This window comes from Megalopta genalis, chromosome 8, assembly GCF_051020955.1.
Source record: "Megalopta genalis isolate 19385.01 chromosome 8, iyMegGena1_principal, whole genome shotgun sequence".
Classification (NCBI taxonomy): domain Eukaryota; kingdom Metazoa; phylum Arthropoda; class Insecta; order Hymenoptera; family Halictidae; genus Megalopta; species Megalopta genalis.
The window spans coordinates 9,011,115-9,034,067 of record NC_135020.1 but is presented as its reverse complement, the minus strand read 5'-3'; the positions used below and the strand labels follow the sequence as shown (position 1 = coordinate 9,034,067).

Sequence of the window (22,953 nt, the reverse complement as noted above, 5' to 3'; positions counted from 1 at the left end):
GATTACCTAAGAAAAAAAGATTGCATGCTAGCGCGTATCATATCAATCTGATATAGTTTGCGATAGTGTATGGAGTATGTGCATAGATACATATTGTATTATTATTATTACATAGTATACGCCCAAGCCCGCATACATACGTATTGTATATACATATACATACATACATACCAAACATATGTAGTGTGCAGTGAACGAATAGATTGCGAGGGCGATAAGCGTAACATAATGCACATCAGATGTCAGAGGAAGTCAGTATGAAGCTTCTGTATGATGTCATTTAAATTTGCAACTTAACAATCATTATCGGTTAATAATCTGACGTAATCGATAATTTTCGGGTAAAGTTTGACAATCGAAACAAGAGCGGCGCGCAGTAGTGGGTTAGCAAAAATTCGAATCGATATCAATAGTGCGGAACAATGACAATAATTAGTAGTGTGCGGAATTCATGAATCGTAATACATAGTTGCGTATTATGTTTCGTACATGGTCGTAGTTATATAGAACACACGTGTAAATGCAGAATTCGTGTTAGGTTATGCGGTATTTTTATTATCGATTGACTTCACGTTTATGCGCCAACCGTTCGTTAACCATCGGATTCACGAACGCGAATGTTGTTAAATATTTGTTATTCGTTTCTATCGTGTTTATATAGATGTTACGATATTAACTGTACGTTGACAGAGTAAAAATCAACAATGGTTTTCGAATCAATCGTTACTGAACTCCTAAACAAGGTGTTGGGAGAGTATATACAAAATTTGGATTACACGCAGCTAAAAGTCAGTCTATGGGGTGGTAAGAGCATTTGCACATTTTTCTATGTTTTCCAAAGCATTCTAAATATATGTACACGCATCGGTATACAGTCAAAAAAATAGATATATGTACATTTGTATATCCATAGATTTCGTTGCAAGTTCGTTAATACTCGGGAAAATTAAAATAATGCGAAAGCGATGGCAATTTATTTGACGCGATACAAATTTCGTAAACCTACACAGATGTATTTTATTATTAGTACATCGTTGTGACATCATCTTCTATTTATATTGCCTGGCACTTTATCACGCATGACGTATACCGCGGGAACTGCAATTGTTTGAATTTAGAAGACGAAAAGATTTTGAAACTAACACTTTCGTTTCTATGTATATTTGTACAATGCAGTTGATTATGCTTTCTAACTATGCACATGTTTCGGATTTCCTCTATACTATTTATACGTTAAGTAAAATAACATTTCTTTTAAGGGGATGTTGTGTTAAATGATTTATTAATAAAAGAGACTGCATTGGATGTGCTGGATTTGCCTATAAGATTAGGATATGGGAGACTAGGTTTGTATTAACTACTTATTTGTTCATTTGTCCAAATGCCAAACGTAAAAGAGAAACAGTTGATATAGTATTTTGTTTCTACAGGCAAACTTATATTAAAAATACCATTCAAAGACATGTGGAATGGTCAAATTGATGCGATAGTTGAAGAATTGTTTCTGCTCATAGTACCAACAAGTCAAGTTGCGTACGATGCAGAGAAAGAAAGCAAAGTTCAGCTTGAAGCTAAAAGGGCAGAGCTTGCAAGAGTTGAGAAAACAAAGCAGCTGGCGGATACTAAATGTAACTGTTTAGGGTCAACATTTTAAATTTTTAGGAATGCTTATACGCTTACAATTAACAAATATACATATTTCTTTCTGTTATAGTACAAGAAAAATTAGATGATTCGATGGTTGAAAAGCTCATCGCCCGTATGATAAAAAATATACATGTCGAAATTAAAAGGATACATGTACGATATGAGGACCATGTATCTTTTAAAGATCATCCATTTTCAGTTGGTTTTACACTTGATAAATTCATTTTAGAAAGTTGTACAGATTCTTGGAAAACAGTTGGTAACATGAAAGATATGTATGCCATACCACAAATTTATAAGGTAAGCTGTACGAGCAAAAATATTATAGTACCAAACATAACGGTAATGTTTTCTTTTTAGTTGTGCACATTGGATGGATTAGCTGTGTATCTCAATACTACCACTGAACAGTTTAGTAACAAAACACAAGCAAACTACACTGATCTTTTTTGTAGTGGCATTGCAACTACAGACTATAACCCTCCTGGTTACCAATATTGTGAGCATATACATATAAAGTATCATTGCCATGAGTAGTTTATACAGGGTGTCCAAAAAATGTTTGAATCAAATGAAATGGATAATTCCTGAAGTCATTTAAATACACTTCTACGAACTAATCAGAGAGCCAGTACGTGCTGACCGCTGCCAGACAGTGGCTGTAGGTTGTACTCGCCCTCTGATTGGTCATTCATTCATAAAGGATGAAATAATAATAAATATAGTATCAATATAGTATAATCAATTTAATTTGATTTCAACATTTTTAGGACATCCTGTATATTTCTCGAAATTATAGAACCTCCCGTTTTTTAGTGTTGGGCCCAATAAACGTGAACGCAAAATTAAAGTTAAATCCGAAGCCGGAAACAGACGGCAGTAATTACACTATTCCCAAGGTGTGGGTGGACTTGGAAATGCAAAAATTGAGGATAGGACTAACGAAGAAACAGTATCACACCCTTGTACAATTAGGCGAAGGTCTAGATCAAGCTCAGAGAGCAGCGCCATATAGAAAGTATAGGCCGAATTTAACATCATACAGAGGACACTATAAAGAATGGTAGTAAATCATTATAAATTGTCATTAGTTACGGTGACAATTTAATTACAAATACAATGCAATCTTTTGTTTTAAGGTGGCATTTCGCATATATTTGTGTCCTGGAAGAAACAGTACGCAGAAATCGTAGGAATTGGGACTGGAATCACATGAAAGAGCACAGAGATCTATGTCGCGAATATGCAGAGGTGTATCAGACAAAATTAACAGTTAAGAAAGTTGCACGGGAGATAGAAGATCGCCTCACAGAGTGCGAAAAAAGATTGGACATCTTTAACTTGGTGATCATTAGGCAGCAAATCGAAATGGAAGTTCGTATTATTATTAATAATACTCGCACGTGTATCTTTGTAATTTACTTAAGAGAAATTATATTCAGTCTGTACTTTACAGGTAGAAAGATTGGCAGAAAAGGAAAAGAGTCTGAAGGCGAAGCGTGGATGGTTTGGATTCCTCTGGTCTTCTTCGCAAGCGGAGGAAGCTGAAGACTTAAATTCGGCGGCAGCAATAAGTGAGTGACCAAATATTTATCTTCTAGTTAATTTTTTCTCTTTGTATAAAAAAATGTTTTTTTCTTCAGTGCGAAAATTCGAGCAGGCGATGACACAACAAGAAAAAGAGAAATTATACAGAGCGATTGATTACCAAGAAAACAGTGCACCAACTCATTATCCCGAAACATTCGTGATGATAGACACCCGGTTCCTTCTCCACGAACTTCAGATAATATTTTTAGACACAGACAAAGATTACCCGTGTATATTGGATCTTCAACTTCACGTTGTTGAAGCTGTCTTCAATTCGAGACCATCCGCAAATGCTATATTGTACATACATTTCTTAACAATTATTTTCAGCCGCAATACAATTAAATTCAAATACCGATCATGTCTTTCGTTACAGAGTTACAGCGTCGATCAATGAAATGAAGCTTCTGGGAACGAAACAGAATGATCACGTCCCTTCGCTTTTCAATTCTCATGAACACAGTGCAGAACAAGTTTTAATATATGTATCGTACGAAAAAAATCCTTTGGATAAGTTATGCGGCGATCGTGTTATAGTGAGGTCGACATCGGTGGACATTATTTACGATGCACAAACTGTGATAGAATTAGTTAATTTGTTTAAAGTACAAAACTCTTCGACTCTAAATCAGTAAGATTGCTATCTTTTATAATTGTACGAGATGTATCTAATTTCTTCGAATCAATTTATTACTTTCTTTGTGCAGGCTTCAAGCGGCTGCTGCAGAGCAGCTTGAGGGTTTTAAGGAAATGTCGGCACTTGGCTTAGAACACGCCATTCAGAAGCATTCAGTATTAGATATACAGGTAAAACGGTATTTCATTTTATTCATGAAAATCTTTGTTGTTCTAAAATAAATTGTACGCTCGTAAAATATCCGTATCAAGCATTTAATCTAGAGATACAGTAAATTCTCCGACATAGTCCCTTGGTAGGGGTCTGCTCATATTGTTTTTGTGCTATTCTCTCTCTCTCTCTCTCTCTCTCTCTCTCTCTCTCTCTCTCTCTCTCTGTCCATTTTTTATTCCAAACTGAGGGACTATTTGAGAGAATCTACTGTATCATAATAATATTGATCGACACAAATTCCGTCAGTATTGAATACCAAGCAAACATTCTTTACTTAAAACAGGTCGACATGCAGGCGTCACAGTTGATCATTCCGCACGGTGGATTTTACAACAGCACAAAGTCATTGTTAGTAGTTAATCTTGGTAGCTTAAAGATACACTCGTTAGAGAAGCCAAAAGAGGATAAGTCAAATGTGTCTGTTAAACAGTTGATCAGCATGGGTAAAAGCGAAGAGGACGTTCTGTTGCATCTCAGAGAGCACAGTTATGACAAATTTGTTCTGAAAATAGTTAACGTTCAAGTAATAGTTTCCCTTCCGGGTGAAGAATGGCGCACAATTTTATCAACTGTTCACGACTCTATGACATTATTGCATCCAACCACGCTTGAAATACAATTTCACAAATGCTTGATCACCGATGATCCTCTGCTTCCGAAGCTGAGGCTTATCGGTCAATTACCATCGCTCGTAATCAATATCACCGACAATCGCTTGTTGGAAGTACTGTCTATCGCTCAGAGCATGCCATTGCCGAAAGAGGAAGAACCGACGGAACTTCGGAAATCCGCACTTAGCAAATCTACTTCTCAACTGTCTCTGTTCAAAGAGCTGGCGACCATTTCCACTATTTCCGAGAAGAAGAAAGAAGAAGTCAAGACCGTTAAGCAAACCATCGATTTAGAAATGAAATTTGTCATGAAAGAATTTGCGCTGCTGGTTTCGTCCCAAAAAGACGATGCGATAACGCCGTTTATAAAATTCGAGATACTGCAAGTGGAAGCCGAAATGGTGCAGCGAACGTACGACCAAGAGATATTGTTAAGATTGGGCGGTGTTCAAGTGAAACAACACCATAACGAAGCGGAAATATTTATGGTGAACACGCCTATGACGTCTGGTAAAAACGAGTACTTAATAACAATGCAATATATAAACGTGAACAAGCGATCCCCAGATTTCACAACGAGACACGGATCCGTTATTAAATTGTTGAAGCTAGAATTCACGACGTTGGACGTTTTACTACATCAGGAAGCGTTGATAAGTCTTCTACGGTTTGCAACGTACATGCAAGATCAAATGAATTTGGTAACAAAAAGTGTGGCGGATGTAGAACAACATCCAGTACGTCCAAAAGTAAGCCATTTAACCTCCATTCAAGAGGAAACGTCTACTTTCTTTAGGGAACAAATCCAAAGACAGAAGCTTCGATCAACGCGTAGAAAGAGAACAATGATCGAACATATAGATTTGAAGATTCAGACTAAGGTTGGAACTATTCGTATGAAGATGGTTAGTGAATGCAAAGAGATCACTGCATTTTACGTTGATGGGATCACGGTAGGATTTATAATGAAAGCTTCTTATTCTCAAGCGAACGTTAATTTATCCTCCATCAGTATTATAGACCTTAATGCTGCGTCAGCTTACAGAGACATTGTATCGGTAACGGAGAACACCGAATCTTTGCAAGTTCAGATTATAATGTATAATATCGAGCCATCAGAGATCGACAAAAATAATATGTCTATTACTGTACTGATGGGCTGCTATCGCATCGTCTTCTTAAATATGTTTCTCGCCAGTATAATGAGTTTCTTAAATAACTTCCAAGCCGCGCAACAAGCTATAAAGAATGCATCAGCTGCAGCTGCGGAAGCTGCAAAAACAAACATTAAAGATGTACAGGAAAGTGCAACACGCATTGGGCTTGCAGTAAAAATTAAGGCTCCTGTTATATATGTACCGATGCATTCGAAGAGCAATCATTGTTTAACGCTGGACATGGGTAATCTCACTGTCTGCAACGTATTTAAAAAATTGGAGGTCACAAATGAGGCAGGAGATTGTCCAATTGTCGATGAAATGAAGATCGAGTTGCAAAACTTGAAATTATCTAGGTAATTATTGCAAATTCCACTCAAGTAGTCGACAGTACTGTGTGTGTGTGTGTGTTGTTTACTCTATTGTATCTTCGTAGGGTGAAGTTGAACATGGACCAATTTACGATTGAGAATGAAATATTGCTGCTAGAACCAGTTAGTTTCACGTTACTTATTAAACGCAATTTATCAACCGATTGGTTTATTTCTATTCCGGATATCGACATGTCTGGCAGATTAAATAAAATTAACCTGCTGATTAGTAAGGAAGATTACGTGACTGCGCTCAAAGTATTAGAAGAGAACTTAGGTGAGAAGGTCGAAGAAACGAAACCTATTCAAGGTAGTGTACAAACTGACAAGAAGCTTGAGGTCGAAGTTCAGCATCATCAAAGTGGTAAGGTCAAATAATACTTCATCATGGATCTGCGGTCGAGAATATAATCAATTGATTACAATATTTTTTAAACAGATAAACTTGAAATGACTGCCGCAACAGGAGCTGAAAGTATAGAGTTTCAGGAACAAGTACATGCACATACGTCCATTAAATTTGAATTTATCATGGATAGTCTTGTAATTAATTTATATACCGGCGGTTCTAAAATGGTAATTTGGTATTAACGTAAGAATTAGTATTGTTTATTTCAACTCGAAATCATCTTAGCTTGAAATATAAAAATAAATTTCAGCTACGATCTGAAAGTTCCCTGTTACATCTACCAGAGAATGGATTGGCAAAGTTTTGTTTAACTCATTTTGCACTGAAAGGTAGAATATTTGCCGACGGTTTAATGGCAACTTCGATTCTCCTTATGAACTGTACTTTAGATGACACACGCCACAGTAGACAAGGTTCTCTGATTAGAATCATGGAAAGAACAATGACTCTACCCACTATGAATGAAGTGGAAGTAGAGTCTAAATCGGTTCGCAGTATGTTAGACATGACCATTAAACAAAGCTTAAATGATACCTTTGGTAAGATTTAATGATAACTTTTTAAATCCGATTCAAATGAATTAATTTACGAGACAAAATTTCTTACTTGCAGTCGATGTCAAAGTTTTCTCCTTTAGTATAATCGTATCCCTTGATTACTTAATGAAACTTAAGGATTTCTTTACCACCGAGGAGGAGGCATCGATAAGTAAACCAACACACCAAGGAGTAGCAAAGAAAAAACATACTCCTGCCGCACCAAATAAAACAATGTTCACTATTAATCTGCACATCGAGAAGCCGGATATTATATTACTCGAAGACATGGATGACATCAATTCAAATTGCCTCATATTGAATGTAATAAATGTTTATCCAAGTTTTTCTCACATTTTATAGATATTATATATTATTATTTTTATTTTTAAGACTGAACTGATCTTAAAAGTACGATTAATGGGTGAACACCAAGTGATAACTGGTTCTATAAAAGATTTGTCGATTCTGGCTGGTATATACAATCCAGCGAAGAGGAATGACTGGATATATCAGGTAAAATTTTGAATATGTTTCCTCTTTTAAATGCCATAATTTTCTGGCACAGAATATACGATTGATTATTCTCCGAAGGTTCTAAGACCATGCAGTATTAGCGTAGCTGGCTCTACACCAGAAGGGAAAGGTCTTCATATAGATGTTTGTTGTACCGATATTCACGTATCGGTGTCACCAGGTACATTAATCGCACAATCGAAGAAACTGAATTTCTGAAACATAATCATTCTCTAATGTTTTGCTTGCAGGTGTGATAGAAATATTAAATAAAGTTGTCCACACTGTTACGAAAACGGAAGTAAAAGATCAAGAAGAGGATCAGATTTCTGAACCAAATTATCAAGGATTGTGGATTATAACACCATACGAGGAGGGTGATTTTTGGTTCCTCAAAACAGGTAAATGCATACGCATCTTACATTACACAATTGTGATAAATCATATTATATCGTGGACTGGTAATTTTACAATGTCTCAATATGTTATTATAACTCTATTTCTTTTTAATAGAATTCGGGGTAGAAGCTTTAGAGGATTTTGTATATTCTGACGACGAGGTTACTGCAGATTACAAACCAGAACTGGCAATAATTTCTGCACCAACGATTTTATTCACATTAGAGGCAGGTGTTGGCAATAAAACCCTACCCATGCTTTTGCTTCATATTGGATTTCAAAGCAATATCAATGATTGGAGCTCGAAGTCGGTAAGAATTGTAATAGTATTCTTAATGATTATATCTTCGTGACGTTCGCTTAAAAAGGTGAATGCTTCCAGATGAATGTGGAAGCTACGATGTCGTTGATTATGGCATATTATAATAGTTGCCTTGCTTTGTGGGAACCCTTAATCGAGCCTGTAGAGGGAATGAAGAATGGAAAACGTATTTCTACGCCATGGGAATTGAAAACAAAAGTAACGTATATCTTATATTACTTGACTAAATTATATAATCTTGATAGCTTTTCTATCGTTATTTGCTAGGTACAATTTAATGAAATCGCGATAGGCTCTAGAGGAGCTAGTGTAGCAAGTCCAACTTCTGAGAATGAACCGGACGAATGGCACCAAACAGCGAAAATGTCTATTGATATAGAGTCTTCGGTAAGTCATATTTAAACAATTGTATCTATGCATTTTAACGATATGCTTTTGCAACAGGAAAATCTGGAAATAACCGTGACCAAAACTTGTCTGGACGTGCTCAAGCAGCTTGGCAATGCATTCTCATCTGCGATGACTGCTGGTGAAAAAGGAACTGCTAAAAACCTTGCACCATATGTGCTGAAAAACGAAACCGGTTTGGCTATGGTTTTAGATTTAGAACGCAGTCACTTTAAGGTGTCTTTTGCAATTAGTTTACAAAGCCTTGCTAGACTGAAACTCATAGAAGCTCGAGCATTGTATCATGAATTTTATTGTAGGTATTTGATGATAGGTCAAAAGTAACAGGAGAAAAAACTGACTCATACATGGAAGTAATCCTTGAGACTGGCGCATCAGTGGAACTTGCTTCTAAAACAACGAAAATTGAAACGCCCCTGTTGGATCAACTGAAGGCTGATTCGATTAAAGAAAAAGAAGATGATAAATTCGTTATTTCGGTAGGATAGATTTTATTTTAATGCTACTCTTATTCGTGGTGAAATTAAGCGAAAAAAATAACATTCTCAATTTAATTCATATACAATATTTCCGAAAGTTTAAAGAAATCGGCTGCACATTGGCTATACCGGTTCTAAGAGCCGACAAGAGGTTCTTTTCTTTGAGATATCGAAAGGAAAGTTCTGAAGAATGGGGAATCGTATCTGATGTTTTAGTGGATGAAGGGAGCACTATTGTAACTCTTCGAAGTATTCTACAGGTTCGCTTCTCTCTCATTTCTACTGATAACCGTTTACCAATTTAATGAACTTATTAGAATAATATTACGTGTGTTTTAGGTGCACAATCATTTCAGTGACCCAATATCTGTATATTACATGACTAGACGTGGAAATGAAGTTGAATGTGTGGGCACTGTCGCTCCAGATAGCAAATTGAATCTTCCATTAGACGCAGTGTACACTCCAACGAACACTTATTGGCTATTTTTCAGCGTTGACAAGTAATATAACTGAATACGATACTTTTAATACTTATAATTTAGTCAGCCATTCGAAGTGCAGTCACATGTATATTCCATTTGGTTCATAGGTATATGGTGTCGATAGAACCATTCGTTTGGAAAGATTTGCAAAAGACAGTGTCTATGACAAAACTTCTAAAATGTGAAAGCCGCACGAAGCAGGAAATAGTAGAACCGTTCTACATAAAGGTAATTCACTATATTAATGTTTCTACACATTGACACTTTTAGCCGACTATTTTATTATGTTCTAATTATGTTGATACTATCATTATTCAATTAAAAGTGCACTCTGTGCGTCTAACTAAGCACTGATTATACGAATAGGCATTTAATTTGAACTATGTATATATACAGACGGTTTCGTTGAAACACTATTACATACTTCTATGTTACATAAGCAGCAGTTTTTACTTTTAGATGTTTTGCGTGATGATTGTGGTTGGTAGTATTTTATATAATAACAACACTGTTGGCTTATTATTTGATGCTATTAACTGGCGATCCATATTCTGTCATTTCGTTGATTATATCAAGCGTTTTTGCTTGAAAAGTTTACCTTCCGAACACCCAAAATATGTGAAAGCACCTATTCAGGTACTACCATTTTCCTAATTAGATTTGAAAAAGGTTTGTGATCTAGGTATTTATTTGGGTATCAAACAAATATGTATTTTCCTATCACTGTTAGATAGTTTAATATTATATAACTTAAATGTGAATGTGTATTTGCAGCAGACAACACAATAGCATATACTGCAGTTGCTAGTTGTATATTATATTGTTAATGTAACACAATAAACAAATGCAGAAAGGAGAATAAACAACGGAGTGGACAACGGTTATTCTTTAATTCTGACATATTTTGCAAGAATATTGTATAAGTTTCTTAGATTGTCCTCCTGTTCTGTTTTATTCTTCTCCTCGATTAAGAGTTGATTTTGTTATTCAGATAATACTAAATGATTAGATGTTACTTAGCAGAGAAGTCTATTCGTTATTTATTTCTTGTTTTGCTACACATACTCATCTCGTACAAAACAAAACACCATGAAGTCAATATATGTAGATGCAGAAGATGTTGATGATACATTTTATATCATTAATATTTGTTCTGTAATACGTTTACATACATACTGTAATATGTTAACTGCATGAATCTTGCGTTTCATTCTTGTTACTTAGAATGGTATATGCTGCAACGTTGAAAATAATTTTACTGACGTAGATATTTATGTAAAGAATGATAGTGTAATATAGTATTATAGCATAAAATCTAACAAAATAAGCAATACGATCTGTACGCAACAAGAGCCGTTCTAATGGTATACCGAATCATTTGCAGGTTGTAGGAGAAATAGAACAGGTCTACTTTGAGAACACGAGTCGACATACGATGGCTAGTACTATTTACAATGTTCATTTGTATCCATCTGTGTACTTGAAAAATTTCCTCCCTATTGACATTATTGTGTCCATTCCTGGGACTTTCCAAGATAAGTTATTGGACGCAGGTACATCATATCAAATTCCTACAATCGATCCTGGAAAATCTCACATAGTTATCAAGGTACAGTTACAGATTTAAATTTTACAAAACAAATTAATGACTAACTTCAATAATTTGTTGTAGCTACCAAATTATTTAGAGAAAGACTGGTCATGCAGAGGCGAAATACTTGCAAACCCGCCAGAATTCTCAGTCTGGTCCTTCGAATCATTCGATAGTGCACAAAAAGTTATAATGGATTTGGGAATGCACACATCCTACAAACATGGATCTATCGTTATGGCATTATACTGTCCATTTTGGATGTTGAATAAAACAGGTTTAATGTTGTCTTATCGGGTGAGTATCAGCGAAACATGTTCTTACTTAATTCACCTTTTACAACGAAATAATTGGCCATAATTTCCAATTGTTGGCTTGTGTATATTTTGCTTATTATACATGTTTCTTTCAAACAGCCAGTTTTTCTGTAAATTTCGTACCTATTTTTGCTTATACTTTGTTGTAAGTTATTCTTCATTTTTTATGAGAATTCAATTAATAACTGCGCAACATCAGTACAGATTATTTTAATTAAAACAATGATCACAACGACGACGACGACGGCCTTAGTAGTTATGGTGTGTGCGTTAGGCATGCCATTCGACTCCCCTATGCTTGAGTTTGACTATTTATGCGATCCGTAATCGTTGTGCTGTCTTGTGCATGCTGGACGTAGTATAATGTTGCAAAATTCTTTCGATCAATCTGGTCGTATCTTATACAATACATTATTTTACAGAAATCAAGTAAGGGTGGCAAAGAACACTCAAGTCCAACCAAGGTAGTGATATCATGTTACAGTACCTTTTCATGCTTTTAAGCTATATGGATATATCTACTAAATGAACACTATCATACAGTGATGGTTATATTATTCTATGTAGTTCATTTTGAGATGAGACTGTTACGTAGATGAGAGATTCATTTGAAAAGTATTCTTTTGAAAGTGAGAACATTTTATGTGTTTTCTTCTGGGCGCAATTTATAGCATGCGAATCTTTCTAATCCATTTCTAAATAACATGAACATGTTCAGTTTCATTTATGCAATATACAGATATAGAATACAAGGCTCGTGAATCGTAGAATCATAAATTTGAGGAAGCTTCCATATAATTAAAATGATCATTTCAATCTTAAAAGATAACATGAAAATTCATAGAAAGGTATCTTTCAGAATTTGCTTTGTGTCAGGAAACCCCATCGACAACGTGCAGAGTACAGGAAGAAGAAAGCACGTTCGGTGACGATACACATTATTTTCATTTTATATTGGTGACGTTGATTCCTTGTTACACTATGCGATCATACAGTTTACGTAATCTGGTGAAATGAGTGTAACTGTGTATATTTCCTTGTTAATGTATAGTAACCCCTATTCTGTCCTAATCGATGCTTTCTTTTTAACTAAACCTACTACTAGAATTAACGATTAGATATTGCATACAATGCTTTACTAACTCCACGTGTACATATATGACATACGAAAATTAAAAGGACACATCACCATAGTTCCATTTGTGATCGATTCATCTCGCAGGTCCTCTAAATTGTTGCATTTACTCACATTTCTTCCATAGAGGCCTAATTAACAAGCGTGTGCTAAGTTAAATGCTTCTACACAATCACTGCAGTTAATTTCTTATACAAAATTCTTGAAAATATGTTTATATATGAAACGAAAGAATTACGAGATCAGAAAAATTTAGGTACATGAGTTTACAGGACTAAATTGTTAACTGGTGTTGGCAAATTTTTATGTACATTGTAATCGTTTGTATAACAATGTAATAACGTATAACATTGTTCCTTTGAATGAACAATGTTATACAAACTAAAGTGAATAAATTTAATTGCATTTCGTTTGCACGTCTCAAGTAATTTGCTAAAACATGTGTCAAACAACATTATCGTAGGCATCTCATTGTATAAATATTTTCAGAGCGGAGATGACTATTTAAATGTATTGTACCACCCAGAAAATTTCAAAGGACCCATACTATTCTCATTCCGCTCGAAAGTATTCTTTGGTAAAAAAAAGGCAATGATCAGAGTGGAAGATGGAGAATGGTCTGATAAGTTTCCAATCGACACTGCTGGAAGCGAGGGAATGGTTGCTTGCAAATATAATGGGTTGACATACCAGGTTCTTATTTAACTAAACATTAAACTAACTTTTATATTAAGGCATCGAAAGATTATTTATGCAATCAAAGAAATGAATTAATATCCTTTATGTTTTATAGATCGGAGTTCACAACCAACTGACCTATAATTCTTTAACAAAGCAGATTACATTTACACCGTACTATGTAATTATAAATAATTCTAATTTCCTTATCGAATGTCAAGAAGGTGATAGACCAGCCGATCCGATGTTCAAGGTAATTGTTCAAAAAAATGAAATTTCCTTCCTAATTAAAATTTTCACATGTTATACACTATAGCGTTATATTATATCCTAGATTCCTCCCGGTGAATGTACATCTCTTTGGCCTCGTTCTGAAACTGAACAAAAAACATTAAGAGCTAAGATTGTAGATGAACCTGAAACAACTGCACCATTCATTTACACCGAGAGCCATACAACTTTACTAAAATTAGATAATAAGGTTTGCTCCTAAATGATATTTTTATCCTAGAACTCCCAAGGGCCTGGGGCTCGTCCAATCCAAAAGTTTAACAATGATAAATTAAACCGATTTTCCTTCTGTAAAAAATTGTCAACAAAATTATTTATTATTGTTTATACATTGAAACTGTAGATATAGGAAATCGGTTTTATTTGTCATCATCAAGGTTGTGGACTGGATGGATCCTCCTCCTCATTAATATTCGTTCACACATCAAGTTAAAGGTATTTGTTAACAGTATGGTGGCATCAACGTGGACATACAAGTCAGCGAAGGCGGAGTTTACATTTCTCTATCCGTTTACACTTACGGAAATGCTCCAGCGTTAATCATTAATCACACATCTCACACCATTCAATTCTGGGAAAAGGGTTCGCTGAATGTAAGGTATGCATCTGACTTGGAAAAATTATATAGTATTGTTCAAGGCTAAGAGACAAGTAGTTCCCACGATGCCAAGACTATAATTTCTTTCAGATCTGTACAGTCATACAATAAAATGTTTTACACTTGGGAGAATCCTGCAGGTCCAAAGAAGATAGTATGGGAGGACAATAATAAAAAGGAAATTGAAGACACCCTGAGAAAGGTAGCCTGTGAAATTCTAACTACTATATCTGCTACTACTATTATTATTCAAAAATCTATCTTTTAGGACACTTTAGGTGCTTTCCAACTGCCAGATCTAGAGGAAGAAATATTTTATGTATCATTCTTGGATGGTACTCAACGAGTACTTCTATTTACGTCGAACATGAAGATTGCAGAGGACTGTCAATTGGCCGGTGACTTCGAAACGATAGAACAAGAAGTGACAATAAGTATTCACGGAGTTGGACTGTCGCTTGTGAACAACATAACGAAATCAGAACTACTGTACATGTGTATAGCTAGGTAAACAGTCTTTGTAAAAGTTCATGCGCAAGTAACCGATACATAACTTTATTTATTCATTCGATTATTATTTCAACGTAGTTCTGGAATCATTTGGGAAACAAGTAAATCTGCGGCCCATCGCTGGCGAGGTCTTAACACAAACGAGGTGAACATAATCGAAGAAGGCTACCAGAAATATATTCGAGAATTGCAAATAGGAAAAGACCCGTCGCAGAAACTAATACTCGAACCAAAACTAGAGGTAATCGAAATTACTAACGCAATTGTGCCGATTAAATTGTACAGAATTCGACACAATGAATGATGTGATTTTAGATTGATTACATGAACATGGAAATGTTGAAACCGCACCGTAGACTTCTGCGACGAACCTTCCAAACAGGGCTATGGTTGCAATACCGAACTTCGATGCATCAAGTGCAACTGCACGCAAAGATCAACAGACTCCAAGTAGACAACCAACTCACAGATTGTGTTTTCCCAGTCATCTTAGCCCCTGTACCACCTCCAAAGAGTGTCACTCAAAGTACCGGTATGTCATTTTTTCTTTTTTCTGATTACACATATTTCGTACCATTTATCGATCATTTTATACTTGCATCCAACAGTCATGAAACCGTTTGCTGAACTCAGTATGGTCAAACGGTTATTAGAGCACAGCAGTGTACAACAGTTCCGATACTTCAAAGTTCTCATACAGGAATTCCATGTGAAAGTGGATATCGTATTCATTAATGCAATAATGGGATTGTTGGAGGCAAATGAAGTAAACGATACAGAAGAAGTAAGTTCTAGTCGTACTATTCCCTTTAGTAAATGTACTTTCTAATAATAATTATTTATGTATTTCAGATTGAATTATTTAAGATAGATATGAAACTAGTTGACAAGCCGCTGATGTACCACGTCAGCCTAATTACAACAGCGGAACAGAAGAACTTCTTTGATTTGCTTCATTTCTCTCCGCTGAAGGTTTGTTACCAAGATTTTAGGAAAACATGCGTTTAATCGTACATATTCCATTGCAATTACTTTACTACATTCCTTAGATACACATAAGTTTTTCAATGTCTGGGAGTAGCAGTGGACCATCGGCAGTGCCTCAAGTATTAAACGTGTTATTGCAAGGGATTGGTGTTACATTGACAGACATCAACGACATTGTTTTCAAGTAATTGTCTCATATAATTACCGTTAACCAAACGATCGCGATAACTAATTTTTCCTTTTTATAGATTAGCATACTTCGAAAGGGATTACACTTTCATGACCACTAAACAACTAATTTCTGAAGCAACAGTGCATTACGTAGGCCAAGCGATCAAACAAGCCTATGTCCTCGTTTTAGGACTCGACGTGATCGGCAATCCTTACGGGCTTGTAATTGGTACTGTGAAAGGAATCGAGGACCTGTTTTATGAACCCTTTCAAGGTGCTATACAAGGACCTGGAGAATTTGCAGAAGGACTATTTCTTGGTGTAAGAAGTATGCTAGGTCACACCGTTGGCGGAATGGCTGGAGCCGTTTCAAAAATTACCGGAGCCATGGGTACAATTTTTAGTTCAATTATTAAATACTGTTACTATCATTGGTGACTGTTCGTTTCATAATGAAAATATTTACGATATTAGGCAAAGGTCTAGCTGCTCTTACGTTCGACAAGGATTATCAAAGGAAACGACAGGAACAATTGAACAAACAACCCTCTAACTTGCAAGAAGGTCTCGCTCGGAGTGGTAAAGGTTTAGTAATGGTACGTACAAAATGAGGACGATGAAATGATTAAATATAAATATACACGAAAAAAATGGTCAACACTGTAGGGGGTGTTTGATGGCGTAACTGGCGTCGTAATGAAGCCTATATCGGGCGCCAAAGAAGAAGGGGTGGAAGGCTTTTTCAAAGGATTCGGAAAGGGTGTCGTAGGTCTCGTTACTAGACCAACTGCTGGCGTTATAGACTTTGCTAGCGGATCGCTAGGAGCAGTGAAACGGTATAAGGGAATTTACTCATTTTATTAATAATTAAAGAGTGTCAATTAAATGGTTCGAATTACATTTTAGAGCAACAGAACTAAATGAAGAAGTAAAGAGGGTGAGACCACCGAGATTTTTCCAGCCAGACAATTTAGTCAGGCCGTACATAAGAGAACGAGCTGAGGGACATAAAATTCTAACTGTACGTATAAGAGATTTTTTATTTTTATGAATCGTACAATTGTCAGGTCTCATAAATGATTGTTTCGGCAGGAATTAGAAAAAGGAAAATATTCAACCACGGATATTTATTTCTACCATGCGTACATTTTTAAAGATGTAATTTTACTCACGGACAAGAGGATAGCATACTTGGAACATTGTGATTTATTTGGTGGATGGAGGGTTGGTAGATTTCAAGCCTAGTCAACTTTTTGTTCACGAGCTGACGATACATAATCCCCACTGCAACCATTATCGCATTCCGATCGACAGATCGATTCGCTCAAGCCTAAAGGTGGAATACAATTAATTGTAAGATGCTTACAATAGGTATCCCCCATCTCGGGTCATGCGAATCTACCTGGCAATCGGATACAATAATAGCTCAGGTTTTGCACCACCTTTTTACTTTTCTTAGTTTTTGCAATTTTACTGGGCATGCAATCCGCAATGAATCCTGCCTGGAATTTAAACTTGAGATATTAATGTATCAGTTCGTAATTAGTTATCTAGGCATGGTATATTTTTTGAACGTAAATGCAGTCACGCATAATGATCTTTTAGGTGGACTGGACCTATACATGGCAAGAAATTGGTGAACTGCCAAAATTAGTCGACAGAGGTATTCAAATTACTATTAAAGACGTCACTAAGAGGAGAAAGCTTGGAAAAATATTTGGTAGCGCAGATCAATCAAAAATACTTTTAATACAGGATCCCACAGTGCGACAGGTTAGTCGTAATAGTTACGTTATATTGTAAAAAGTACGTTAAATTTTAACACATTTTTTTTATTGTCAACAGATTTTGTTCAGTAAGATAGAAAAGCAAATTACACAATGCGGTCTATAACGGCGAAAAAAAATTGAAGAAAAAGTCAGATATGCCGCATAATTGAATATTTAAGTAAAATCCATTAAACTAATAGTGCCTGGCATTCTAAACACATAGTAAGCTTAGCAAACAAAACTTCGTGGATCTACATATTATAAAAAAAAGGTTTTTCTACAAACACTGTTTACAAGACTGATGTTCAATCGGAATCATCCGAGATTAGAAGAGAGTCAGTATGTAGTACCTTTATTCTTGTTACAATCACATGTTGGTTGAGAATTTCTATATTTTTAATGTCTATTGTTAGTTTTTTTTTATCGCACACTGTGCTGGTCTTAAATTCTAATCTGTGTTGCACAGCATGAAACCATCATTGTTGTACTATTCTTTATTGCTGAGTGTACTACAAACACTTAACAGAGGCATATATATATATATATTATACGATTCAGCAGCGATGTAAATATTAAACGAGAAGTGCATAAGAATGTAATTTACGCACACGCTAAATTCGATTATACTTCCGTAGGTACCTGTCTAATTGTGTTAACATTATATTATATGTGTACAGAATGAATTGAAGTACTTTTACGTACACAGTACTATCTAATATTTGATACAGTTTATTACTTGTTACTTGGCCATTCATTCGGTCAGTTGCGTATCATATTTATGTCGGTCATGTTTTCTACATTGTATGCTACATACCGTGCCCTTGGTAATAGACTGCACGACGCAAATGATCTAAAAAGTGACTCGTTATATCTTCTTCCACAGCTTGTAAAATTTAGAATACCTCATCATACAAAAAAAGATACACACACATAGCTGTATTATTACGTATTGTTTGTATAAATGAAATGTACTATACGATGATAATTAAAAGGCTTTTTGCTTTCTATTAATTTCATTGTTTCCTTGCATTAAGTATTCCGACACTACGCAAAACTGTTTCCATATTACAATACTATATTGTATTTGTTGTATTGATAATGTTTGTGTCCGTTCACTTGTTCATTTGCAAATGTTTCCACGTCTATATTCAGAACTGATAGAAAGGAAATTTACACATCAAGATAAGATTTTATAATTTCATGTTAGTGGGCTGAATAAATTTGATTGACGTGTCTATTTAGTGCTTCAAATTCGATGCAACATTGATATATATATGTACTTGACAGTGACAATAATCATTAATTATTCGATGCAAGGGGATCAAGCAACTCAGCAACTGATACCAGGCCCTCCACAGTTACCACCATTGTACAGCGGGCAGAAAATTCAGACAGTGAGTAGAGCAACAGAATGACAGACAATACTCTAATTAACATTAACTCATTATTAGGGACCGTATACTGTTACTGTCACCGATGAAATGGTGGCGCAGAGAGAAAGGGAGAATCAAGAATTGTATAGAGCTTGGCGTGAACAACAAGAAAGAAGAGCAATGGGACCAAACGGGGATGGAGCAGATTATGTAGGCGATTTTAAGCATGAAGAAGTGAGAAGAAGCTTCATCAGAAAAGTCTTCTTAATATTGACGCTTCAGTTAATATTTACGGCGGCTGTTATAGCAATCTTTCTTTTTGTGTCAGTATTATTAATTATTAACATTACAACATTGGTTTCAATGACCTAACAGTCTTCTCTACTCATACTTCAGGGATGCTGCAAAAAAATTCATGATTCTACATTGGTGGATATGGATTATAGCATTGTAGGTGATATTTATATATATATTTATATATATATTTATATATTTTTATAATCAATCGATCGATTCATTATCTTTTTCAGTATATGCTTTACTATTTCTTATTGCACTGTGGCTTGTTCTGAACGTGCTAGACGCACGCCTCCTTTCAATTATATATGGCTGTGCAAATTGGTGAGATAAATGATACTATTCAAGGAATGACTGTTAAAATATGTTCCGAAGGCAATGAGAGAAGGAGCAAACGTTAAAATGTTATCATTTGCAGACACTAGCCCTATCGTATTTAGCTGCATTTGCCTCTGTCACATACGAGATTGAAATCATCTTAATGTCATTAGGTATGACATCGGCGATCACGTTTGGAATCGGTCTACTAGCAACATTTTCGAAGGTACTTTCGACGGCGTAAGAACAGGAAAGGTATACCATCGTTAACTTTTAACTTTAACTTTTAACTTTGAACTTTTAATCACGTTACAGTTTGATCTAACGATGAGAACGGGACTCATGATGATCGTTGGATTGGCTTCGATACTTGGAATTGTTGTGATAATGATAGTGCTCATCTTCACATACATTAGAGTATTGCACATTGTAATTTCTGTTATAGGAATGATCGTGTTATCAATGGTTAATATCGAACAAGTATTTCCTATGAACGGTACACAATATTTTAACGTTAATAACAATGAAACGGTATATTTTACGATGTATGTTTTAGTATTTATATTTCGATGTACAAACAATTATGGGTGGAAGAAGAATAGAGGTGCAGCCCAATGAAGTCATATTTGCAACGGTCCAAATTTATGTCGACATCGTACTGCTGTACCAATATGTTCTAATGTTCATGGGTTTAATGCATAATCAATGAATGCTATGGGTGATCAGAATAAACCTGCATTTCCAATGTAATTTGTTTTTAATATTAACACAGAGGAAATGGGAATGCTAACCAGTGCTAGTACTTTGTGTTTGTGGACCTCCATGTCCGACTTTTGTATTTTAGCATGGAACAGAACTTACATTAATTTTAGCATGGACCAGGATCGGAACAATCAAGAAATCATCAATTTTAGCATGGAACAGAGCCCCAAAATCATTAAAGTCTTGCATATACCAGGGCTCTGGCGAAAACAACTTCCGCAGTTATCGTTAATCCTTTTATGACTTTATTATTCATCAACCGATTGAACTCCAAAATTGATACTACCTGAAAAAGGAATGTCACAGCTTTCAAACGTCGGGTCTAAAAGCATAGATTGCACTATTAATTACCGAGGTATGGTCCGAGTCTCGAAACTTATTTGTCGCGCTGTGTATGCAAAGAAATTAGAAATATAAGGAAATGGCGGTGTTGATTGCGGGTCTGCGATTACAAAGAAAATTACATTTTATTCAGGCGTCGACAGTCTCACTTTTAGAGAGATTAAGTACGAACCTTTTTACCTGCAAAAGACACTGAAAGGGACCGTTATTATTGAATAGGCGAGCCTGTGAATAAGAATAGGTTGTAAATCGCTAGGTCAGTCCCAAAATCATTAAAGTCTTGCATATACCAGGGCTCTGGCGAAAACAACTTCCGCAGTTATCGTTAATCCTTTTATGACTTTATTATTCATCAACCGATTGAACTCCAAAATTGATACTACCTGAAAAAGGAATGTCACAGCTTTCAAACGTCGGGTCTAAAAGCATAGATTGCACTATTAATTACCGAGGTATGGTCCGAGTCTCGAAACTTATTTGTCGCGCTGTGTATGCAAAGAAATTAGAAATATAAGGAAATGGCGGTGTTGATTGCGGGTCTGCGATTACAAAGAAAATTACATTTTATTCAGGCGTCGACAGTCTCACTTTTAGAGAGATTAAGTACGAACCTTTTTACCTGCAAAAGACACTGAAAGGGACCGTTATTATTGAATAGGCGAGCCTGTGAAAAAGAATAGGTTGTAAATCGCTAGGTCAGTCCCAAAATCATTAAAGTCTTGCATATACCAGGGCTCTGGCGAAAACAACTTCCGCAGTTATCGTTAATCCTTTTATGACTTTATTATTCATCAACCGATTGAACTCCAAAATTGATACTACCTGAAAAAGGAATGTCACAGCTTTCAAACATCGGGTCTAAAAGCATAGATTGCACTATTAATTACCGAGGTATGGTCCGAGTCTCGAAACTTATTTGTCGCGCTGTGTATGCAAAGAAATTAGAAATATAAGGAAATGGCTGTGTTGATTGCGGGTCTGCGATTACAAAGAAAATTACATTTTATTCAGGCGTTGACACTCTCACATTTAGATAGATTAAGTACGAACCTTTTTACCTGCAAAAGACACTGAAAGGGACCGTTACTATTGAATAGGCGAGCCTGTGAATAAGAATAGGTTGTAAATCGCTAGGTCAGTCCCAAAATCATTAAAGTCTTGCATATACCAGGGCTCTGGCGAAAACAACTTCCGCAGTTATCGTTAATCTTTTTATGACTTTGTTATTCATCAACCGATTCAACCAAAATTGATACTACCTGAAAAAGGAATGTCACAACTTTCAAACGTCGGGTCTAAAAGCATAGATTGCGCTATTAATTACTAAATACGCTATTAATTATTAAATACGTAATCTTTCTGAAAGAATACGAACACAAGTTTCAGCTATGTTTTTCAGATTTTTGAAAGTAATAATCGTATAAAATTGCGAGATTATTCGTCGCTTTCGAGAATCCTTCTCGTAAACCTTCGTAAACCAAAAATCATTACCTAAAATGTAGCTTACGGGTTTTCGAAAATTTTAATAATTGCAGAAATGATCGTCGTTTCAAGACGTTTGCAAATACGATGTTGTACAAGTGCGTACAAGTCGAATATCACGCCAAGTGTTTCAGATGGAGCGCTAAGCATACGGATGCGCGAGAAGAGTGAGACCGCGAGCACGGTAAAATGAGATGGTTAAGTTTCTCGTCCGTATGGACCCTTTCACATAGAACCCCAAATGATGGGGATAAAAATGCTTACTATGATGAAGCATGACTATACTATGGTGAACCAGAAATACTATGATGAAGCATGACTATACTATAGTATTACTATAATGAGATATACTATACTATAATGAGATATGACTGTACTTACATACTCTTCTTATTCCCTAATTATTTCTCTCTTAATTCTTTCTCCCTAATTATTCCCCTTTCTTATTCCCTAAACTGGCTCACATATCCCTATATAATTTTACATCCCTATCATGCAATCCGTAGTGGATCCTGTCTTAACAAGCGAATCATCAGCGAATAAGAGCAAAGA

At 35.6% G+C, this 22,953-nt stretch overlaps 3 protein-coding genes across 15 annotated transcripts; 2 read left to right on the top strand and 1 right to left on the bottom strand.

Annotated features, from left to right (window-relative positions):
• The first annotated feature begins 72 nt into the window (after positions 1–72).
• Positions 73–18,838, top strand: Vps13 (vacuolar protein sorting 13C). Of its 6 annotated transcripts, none has more exons than XM_076524349.1 (51): positions 73–251; positions 691–804; positions 1,260–1,346; positions 1,431–1,628; positions 1,715–1,947; positions 2,008–2,146; positions 2,464–2,710; positions 2,787–3,021; positions 3,104–3,221; positions 3,291–3,537; positions 3,614–3,868; positions 3,945–4,044; positions 4,371–6,211; positions 6,292–6,590; positions 6,666–6,802; positions 6,886–7,174; positions 7,248–7,495; positions 7,565–7,687; positions 7,766–7,868; positions 7,939–8,088; positions 8,201–8,397; positions 8,469–8,606; positions 8,676–8,795; positions 8,853–9,032; positions 9,116–9,295; positions 9,394–9,555; positions 9,635–9,798; positions 9,888–10,008; positions 10,240–10,416; positions 11,165–11,389; positions 11,453–11,668; positions 12,111–12,152; positions 12,548–12,613; positions 13,313–13,516; positions 13,617–13,754; positions 13,836–13,982; positions 14,242–14,390; positions 14,481–14,592; positions 14,659–14,897; positions 14,979–15,141; positions 15,216–15,432; positions 15,509–15,684; positions 15,753–15,872; positions 15,950–16,071; positions 16,136–16,449; positions 16,533–16,654; positions 16,725–16,894; positions 16,965–17,079; positions 17,151–17,282; positions 17,664–17,831; positions 17,904–18,838. In XM_076524349.1, the coding sequence occupies exons 2-51, from the start codon at positions 705–707 to the stop codon at positions 17,949–17,951; spliced, it is 9,993 nt and encodes a 3,330-aa protein (XP_076380464.1). In that variant the 5' UTR covers positions 73–251; positions 691–704; the 3' UTR covers positions 17,952–18,838. The 6 variants fall into 6 exon arrangements, with proteins under 6 accessions (XP_076380464.1, XP_076380463.1, XP_076380462.1 ...); XM_076524348.1 differs by having other exon boundaries at positions 662–804; XM_076524347.1 differs by having other exon boundaries at positions 73–341; positions 662–804.
• Positions 18,027–20,565, top strand: LOC143259983 (protein lifeguard 3). Of its 3 annotated transcripts, none has more exons than XM_076524361.1 (8): positions 18,027–18,166; positions 19,145–19,221; positions 19,279–19,523; positions 19,597–19,650; positions 19,731–19,821; positions 19,916–20,041; positions 20,131–20,280; positions 20,372–20,565. In XM_076524361.1, the coding sequence occupies exons 3-8, from the start codon at positions 19,309–19,311 to the stop codon at positions 20,522–20,524; spliced, it is 789 nt and encodes a 262-aa protein (XP_076380476.1). In that variant the 5' UTR covers positions 18,027–18,166; positions 19,145–19,221; positions 19,279–19,308; the 3' UTR covers positions 20,525–20,565. The 3 variants fall into 3 exon arrangements, with proteins under 3 accessions (XP_076380476.1, XP_076380475.1, XP_076380474.1); XM_076524360.1 differs by having other exon boundaries at positions 18,030–18,166; positions 19,115–19,221; XM_076524359.1 differs by lacking the exon at positions 18,027–18,166 and having other exon boundaries at positions 18,983–19,221.
• Positions 18,307–22,658, bottom strand: LOC117227877 (uncharacterized). Of its 6 annotated transcripts, none has more exons than XM_076524365.1 (11): positions 22,411–22,656; positions 22,088–22,178; positions 21,970–22,022; positions 21,807–21,843; positions 21,649–21,741; positions 21,539–21,583; positions 21,368–21,458; positions 21,210–21,302; positions 21,092–21,144; positions 20,929–21,019; positions 18,307–20,863 (listed from the first exon to the last, which is right to left on the bottom strand). In XM_076524365.1, the coding sequence occupies exons 2-7, from the start codon at positions 22,148–22,150 to the stop codon at positions 21,393–21,395; spliced, it is 357 nt and encodes a 118-aa protein (XP_076380480.1). In that variant the 5' UTR covers positions 22,151–22,178; positions 22,411–22,656; the 3' UTR covers positions 18,307–20,863; positions 20,929–21,019; positions 21,092–21,144; positions 21,210–21,302; positions 21,368–21,392. The 6 variants fall into 6 exon arrangements, with proteins under 6 accessions (XP_076380480.1, XP_076380482.1, XP_076380479.1 ...); XM_076524367.1 differs by having other exon boundaries at positions 21,100–21,144; XM_076524364.1 differs by having other exon boundaries at positions 18,307–20,548; positions 20,677–20,863; positions 21,092–21,302; positions 22,411–22,655.
• Between the last annotated feature and the right edge of the window lie 295 nt (positions 22,659–22,953).